The sequence below is a fragment of the Euphorbia lathyris genome, chromosome 5, assembly GCF_963576675.1.
Source record: "Euphorbia lathyris chromosome 5, ddEupLath1.1, whole genome shotgun sequence".
NCBI lineage: Eukaryota > Viridiplantae > Streptophyta > Magnoliopsida > Malpighiales > Euphorbiaceae > Euphorbia > Euphorbia lathyris.
Genome location: NC_088914.1, coordinates 79,367,084 through 79,374,530, shown reverse-complemented (window position 1 = coordinate 79,374,530; position 7,447 = coordinate 79,367,084). Strand labels below are relative to the sequence as shown.

General features: G+C 27.3%; 1 protein-coding gene across 1 annotated transcript; it reads left to right on the top strand.

Moving 5' to 3' along the window:
• The first annotated feature begins 2,811 nt into the window (after window positions 1-2,811).
• On the top strand, window positions 2,812-4,020 carry LOC136230362 (reticulon-like protein B13). The gene is made up of 4 exons (XM_066019417.1): window positions 2,812-2,951; window positions 3,025-3,211; window positions 3,306-3,520; window positions 3,633-4,020. Exons 1-4 carry the CDS (start codon window positions 2,912-2,914, stop codon window positions 3,827-3,829), a joined length of 639 nt encoding a protein of 212 aa, XP_065875489.1. The 5' UTR covers window positions 2,812-2,911; the 3' UTR covers window positions 3,830-4,020.
• The last annotated feature ends 3,427 nt before the right edge of the window (window positions 4,021-7,447 follow it).

The following is a 7,447-nucleotide window of genomic DNA, read 5'->3' as shown; positions in this document are numbered from 1 at the left end:
GTCATGTCCAAATTCATCAAACCACCTCCAAGCTTATTGAAATTTAAAATCGTCAAGTCATCTACAAGCTTATTGAAATTTATGATGTGATCATTCATCGTGGCATTAGAAATATATGGAAATCTGAATAATATTTTCTTAACCTTATTCTGACTGCTCTTCCTCAAGAATTTTTCCTCTAATACATTCCACAACACATTTGCAGAGATTCTTTACAGAATGTGTACTTTTGCTTTCCAGAAAGACACACATGATTGAGTTGTACCGTACGCTAAATGGTTTATTTCTTCCATTCTTTCTCATCAACTTCTTTTGACTTATTTCCTTCGATGGAAATATCTAGACCCTATTGTAACTATGTATACAAAACTTTTATTTTGCCAGAAATCGAAATGGCCCGTAATCAAACATCTCCACTACAATTCTGCTATTTAACATACATATTCTTGATAGTAGATATTTTTGTCGATGTGGAATCGTGTGGTGTTTCATAAAATCTCAGATCAAATCACCAATAGTAATTTTCCTCAAGTAACTATACTATAAAAATTCTTAGGCTAGCAGTGGAGTCACAAACTCACTTAAATACCAGATTTCTTAGACGATTGTCATAATATATTATTTAAGATTTTTTTTCAAAAAGGGATTTCAAACACTAGCTTTCAATTTGCCGAGTAGTCAACGTAACCCAACGAAAAACTTTTTTAATGTGCTGACCGATCAGTCTAACTGCGGCACACAAAGCTTCATTTTTAAACCATCAGTTTAATACCAATTGCTGCAGAAACAACTAGCAAGTTAAAATCTAAAGTATAAAACAAATAAAGAGAACATTAATATTTAACGAGGTTCAGCCAATATTGCTATATCTGTAGGCACTACTAAATAAAATATTTCACTAATGAGCAAAATATTACAATAGAGAAAGGAAAAGAGGAATACAACCAAACCTTAGAATTAGAGGAGACAAAATATCAGATACTTTAACTAAATCAGATCATCAAACTTAATTTTGATTATTTTCTATATATATAACAAATACTTAAATATGCCTTTACACCATAATTAAAAAAAAATTCTAAATTCCAATTTATATCTAAACTCTAAATAATATATTCTAAATCTCTAATTTATAAACTCTAATTCTTAAAATAGATTAAAAATAATAATTTTATTAGTTTAATATAATTTAAAATTAAAAATGAATTTGTACTAAATTTCCACCCATTCTTCTCATCCTCTTCACTTTCATGTATTGAGTTTGAATCTCAAGCGCTTGAAATTGTGATTTAGAGCCAAAGTTTGGTTGGGCCGCCCAACTTCGGATTCCTTCCTATTTCATCGGGCTTTTGTCTTTCTTTAGCTTTTATGCTGTCAAAATACTGTGTGTACAATCTTAAACAGGATAAATAATTTAGGCTTTTGCTATTTACCACCTCTAAATTACTTATCACCGTTTTCATTGGACAATTTTGTTCTTGGCATAATTTTTTTTTTCAAAATTGGGAAATTTTTTTAAAAGAAAATTCAAAATTTGACCTAAACGGATGCGACATCCGTTCGACCCATGGTAGGAACGGATGCCGCATCTGTTCGGACCATGGTGAGAACGGATGCCGCATCCGTTCCTGTCATAGGCCGAATGGATGCGGCATTCATTCCTATCATGGGTCGAACGGATGCCACATCCGTTCCCACCATGGGCCGAATGGATGCGGCATCCGTTTAGGCCAAATTTTGAAATGTACAAAATCGTAAAATTTTTAGTGACGAAAAATACTATATTGTTCAATTTTTTGTGACAAAAAATGCAAAATTCTCCAATTTTTAATGATGAAAAAATACAAAATCGTCATAAAAAATATATATTATTTTCATGAGTTCTTTGATAAAAAAATATAAATTTTAATGTTTCCGGTTCGTAGTCATCCATTTTCGGGGTTCGGGTTGTTACACATCTATTATTTTCATAATTTCAATTATTGTTGTTCGGGTTTATGATTTTAAAGAAAGAATTTTTAGTTTTTAATCAAAATTATGAGGATGACAAAAAAAGTCCAAATGAAGAGAGTGATAAGTAATTTGAGGACGGCATTTAGCAGCTGACATAATTTATTAACAAATTAAAAAAGGTAGAAACTAATATTTTATTTATTCATTCGGTACAAGTTTTCCTATAGAGATTCATCAGGTAAGTATCTTTATAGAAGATTTTTTTTTTAAATTAAAACTTTTTACATACATTAGAATTTGAATTTAAAATTTAAGTTAAAGGATTTAAGATATTTTACCACTCAAACCAACTTTAATTAATTTATAATTTCAAATTTTATTTCTTCATCTACATTATTTATATTTTCCAAACTTATTAAAATATTTCATTACTAATAATCAATTAATCAATATAACCAAAATTAATTAATTTAATGAATTTATTAATATTTTTTAATTATATTAGATATTCACAAATTGGTCAATTATAAATGAAAATTTAATGTAACAGAAAATAAAATAATCAGAAATAAAAGATAAAGCGGGTCAAGATGCTTTTTTACCTTTGAAAAAAACTGTAAATCTCATTTTGAATAATAAAAGACAAAATTTCAAATATAAATAGTCTATTCTGAACTATTCAAAACTAGCTAACGAAAATAAATGATTTTTGATGTTTTGAAATAAAGAATTAGAGGATTCATCTGGAAGTAATAAGGTCTGAGGATAATCTTCTTTTTCCCAATTGAATTTCATCGAACCCATGCATGCAAAAACGACGTGTCATTACAAAAACATGACCACAAAGCCTTCATATCTACGGCCTCCACGTTTCTTAAAACGTGTAACATATTATTACCTGAGAAATTCAACAACAAAAACGCACTCAAAATCCCAGTTTCATAATAACACCTCCAAAATGTCCCACGATACATCAAAATCTCCCTTCCTCTCCTCAGGTAAGGTAATTCCAATAATTTTTATTTAATCATTCTCTTCTTTCCAAATTACAATTTCATCCCTTTGGTGCAGATACTCCTAGAGATATATTCCTATGGAGGAAAAAGAAGTTGAGCATATTAGTCCTTGTAATTTCAACTGCCACCTGGGTTTTACTTGATGTTTACAAATTCAACTTTGTTACTGTGGTTTCTTGGGCAGCCATGGTTATAATTACTTCTTTATTTACCTATGGTAACCTGGTTAGGCTTTTCCGCAAGTAAGGATTATTATTATTTACTGTGCTTTGTTCTGTGGTTTTTACTGTTAATTATTAGTAAGTAAATATGGGTTAATTAAATTAATTATTTCAGAGAAGAGGCGAAATTACCAGCAGGCATGGAGATATCAGAAGGAAGAACAATGGAGACAGCAAATTCAGTAAAAGAAGTAATAGAAAGAGGAATTAGATGGATGTTTAATGTTTCTGCAGAGAGGGAATGGTTCGTTTTTGTCAGAGTTGTTGCTGTTTTGCTGCTTGTTTCTTACGTCGGGAGCTTCTTTGATTTTTTAACCCTTGCGTACATAGGTAACTCCCAAACTAAATAGATTGAATATCCGAGAAAAAAAGATTCAGAATTGAAATCATGGAAAATGTTTCGTTCCTTGGGCCACCTCTGATTTTGTTTTTTTAATGGCAGGAATAGTAGGAGGGCTGAGTGTTCCGGTGATATATGTAAAGAACCAAGGGAGGATAAAGAGGGTTGACGAAAGTATGAGGAGTAAAGCTAGGAAATGTTACGAGACTGTGGACCAGAAGGTGGTTAAGCAAGTTGTGAAGCGTAAGGGTATTAATAATATAAATGATAATGAGGAGATTAAGGAGAAGATCGGTTGAATTATGTAATATGTGTTTTGCATTTATTTTATTTTATTATGTTTACTTCGTACATTATATGTTGTGTAATTATAAGTATAGGTTTGGAATTGAGATTCTTAGAGCTCTAATTTAATATAATTACATCTGTATAATAAATAAGAAATTCTTATTAAATTCAAAAAATATTACTAATGTTTTTTTTTCCTGAATTAGTTTTTCTTGAAATGTCTGTTTTTATATAAAAACAGAAGTATTTGAATAGTTAATTTATGGGATATTTGAGTAGGAATATATTAAAATATCTTTAATTTTGCTAGTTAAGAGTTACCAACTTTTTTTAACCTTATAATTAACACCAATAATTGGCAAGGTCAGTCAATTCGGACGGTTATTATTAGGTATCAGATCCGGTCATACCATGATTGGATTTATCGGGTTTTTAGTTAAAAATATTTAGTTCCAGTCCGTTAATAGCGTTTTTTAGTTTAAAAATCAAATTAGTGTACGGATTTATCTTAATATATAAATATTAATTCCAGCTGAACATGCTATTTGTTTTTCCCTATATTGCTGTGGAAAAGGTTGGGGAGCCCCTGCTTTATTCCAGAAGAAGCGGGAGCCTTGTGCATTGATTAGGGCGAAGAAGTCTGCAATCAAAGTGGATACTTGTTCTTGATGGTTAGGTTACCTTGTTGAGCGTAAAAATATAATTTAATAATTGTAATTAATGATATAAAGATAATATATAAATTAAATATTATTATTTTATTTTCATATTTAATTTAAATAATTTTTTTATAGATAAATATAACAATATAATTAAAATTAATATATTATATATTATATTATATTTTTTATTCGTAAAAAATAATGAAGTGACACCTCAGTTCTATCGTTACTGTTTTATTTAATTTAAATAATTTTTTTATAAATAAATATAATAATATAATTAAAATTAATATATTATATATTATATTATATTTTTATCAGTAAAAAATAATGAAGTGACATCTCAGCTCTATCGTTGTTACTTTATATTATATATATAGATAAACAGAGAATTAGAGAGATTTTAGGGAGATTTTAGAGATTTTAGGAAGATTTTTAGAGATTTTAGGAAGATTTTAGAGATTAATGTAAATTATGTAGAACTTTTAAATATAGATATACAGAGAATTAGAGAGATTTTAAGGATTAATTTAAATTCTGTAGAACTCTTAGATATAATACGGATAAAATAATTTTTTTATAAATAAATATAATAATATAATTAAAGTTAATATATGATATTTTATAATATATTTTTCATCAGTAAAAAAAGAGGAAGTGACACCTCAGCTTTATCGTTACTGTTTTAGATTATATATATAGAGACGTAGAGAATTAGAGAGATTTTAGGAATTAATTTAAATTATGTGGAACTTTTAGATATAGATAGGCAGAGAATTAGAGAGATTTTAGGGATTAATTTAAATTATGTAGAACTCTTAGATATAGTACGAATAAAATAATCTTTTTATAAATAAATATAATAATATAATTAAAATTAATATATTATATTTTTCATTAGTAAAAAAAAAGGAAGTGACACCTCAACTCCATCATTATAGTTTTATATTATATAGATTCCAATTGAATCTATATAAATTTATTTAAATATATATAATTTTTAATTATAAAAAATAAAAAATAAATATTTAATATATAAATATATAAATATATAAATTTATTAATTAATATTAATAGATGGATGGAGTCGAATCGATTCGTGCTATTTTTCTTAAATCTGTTTAAATTGGCGAGTTTTAACGGATCTAGGTAGGGTTGTTAAAAGGGCACAGGCCTGGATGAGTATCTGGGTCCATGGACATGTCTTTTAGGTACTCATTTGGTCGGTTAATGACCCTGTTTGGTAAAGAGCGTTTTGGATAAAAAGAGCGGTTTTGACCAACTTTAGAGGTTTGACTACTGAAACCGCTAATTGGAGTGTTTGGTGGAGAGAGGTTTGGGAGAGAGTTTTGAGATGAAAACGCTAATTTAGAAAAAGTTCTTAAAAGGAGTTTTTTCAATTAGCGTTTTGCAATATTAAAATTAATGGACTTCTTTAACCCTAATAAATAGACTCCATCTTTTCCTGCGCCAAAATTAATACCCTTATTCGTCTTTTTGCACAAACCGCTATTATCAATCAGCTAATTTTTACCAAACAAGTCTACACAAACAGCTAGTCAAATCAGCTAATGTAATCAGCTAACAGCTAACAGCTAATGTAATAAGCTAACAGCTAATTCCCAAACAGGGTCAATGTCTACGCTTATACATCTAAGCTTTGGAATATTTTAATATTTTAATTTGTATTTTTTTTAATAAGGTGTAAAAATATAGCCTGAGCAAATTTATTAAAAGTAATTTTACTTTAATATTGATATTGCTAAATTAGATTATTTTATAAATTTTATATCTAATGTTAGCAGTTAAAATATTTTATCTCTAATATCCTTAAATTGGATTAATTTAAGGAATAATTCATTAAATTGTCTTTTCAATTATGAATCTTGCTATCTACATTTTATATATGCGTCATTTTATCTTAATTAATAAGTGAAAAAAATAAAATAAAAAATAAAAAATATATTGTATTTTGTACGAATCGGAGAAAAAATTTAAATATATAATCAAATTGTAAAAAAATTATTTTTCAACTTTATTATTAAATTATAAAAAATATATAATTTTTTTTAGAAATAACAGATATGCCATTGGTACAAAATAAAAAAACAAAATATATGTGTTTTATAATAATGTGAAATTGACCTAACACATTAACGTTATGGATAAAGTTATTTTTGAATGTCAATGTTAGAAGTAAAATTGTACCATTTTAAATGTTAGTGGTAAAATTGTTGATGAATGTAAACTCTAAGAATATTTTTGCAATTTCTTTTAAGACTAACCTAACACCACGATCTTTTTGATTTTTTTTAAGACTCCTAACATCACGAGCAGTTTATATGATGCCGGTGACTCGCTAAATAAATTCGGCTAGTTACTGTGCCGACCACTCAATAAATTTGACCAGTGCACCACAAGCATGCCACAGGTGCACAACATTTCACATACTACTCACCAATGAATGCATTTCATTTTCATATAGTTGGTGTTTGTTTGAATTTTTCGGAGTAGCATTTAGTGTATAGAATATATAACGTTTAGTAAGTTTATATAATAATATCGTTTAACATTTTTTTTAGAAACTGCAGAGTTTTAGAGCTTTTCACGAAAAGCTTATTTTTGAAGCTTTTCATAAATAACTCTTTGTAGTTATTTGTTGTTGTCAAAATTATAGTTTTTATTTCCACAAAATACGTTTCTTTTTTAACATTTCTTTATCATTATTTCTATTTCTAGAACATAATGATCGAAAGGACAAAGTTTTGTTGCGTTATAAATTTTTTATTTTTTATTTAAATTATTTTTATTAATTTGTATAATATATTTTTTATTCTATAATTTATTTGTTGATTAATTTAAAACATGTCCATATTAGTCATTTTAAATACTAACATTAACCGTTCAATCTAATTTTACCAAACACTAATAATTAAATAACAAATAACAAACAACTAACAATAACAT

Excerpts from the sequence above, each read along its gene's own strand:
- LOC136230362 (XM_066019417.1), top strand. The coding sequence starts at position 2,912 with ATGTCCCACGATACATCAAAATCTCCCTTCCTCTCCTCAG. Across the intron at positions 3,212-3,305 it reads CTGGTTAGGCTTTTCCGCAA|AGAAGAGGCGAAATTACCAG; the intron begins GTAAGGATTATT and ends TAATTATTTCAG. Across the intron at positions 3,521-3,632 it reads TTTAACCCTTGCGTACATAG|GAATAGTAGGAGGGCTGAGT; the intron begins GTAACTCCCAAA and ends TTTTAATGGCAG.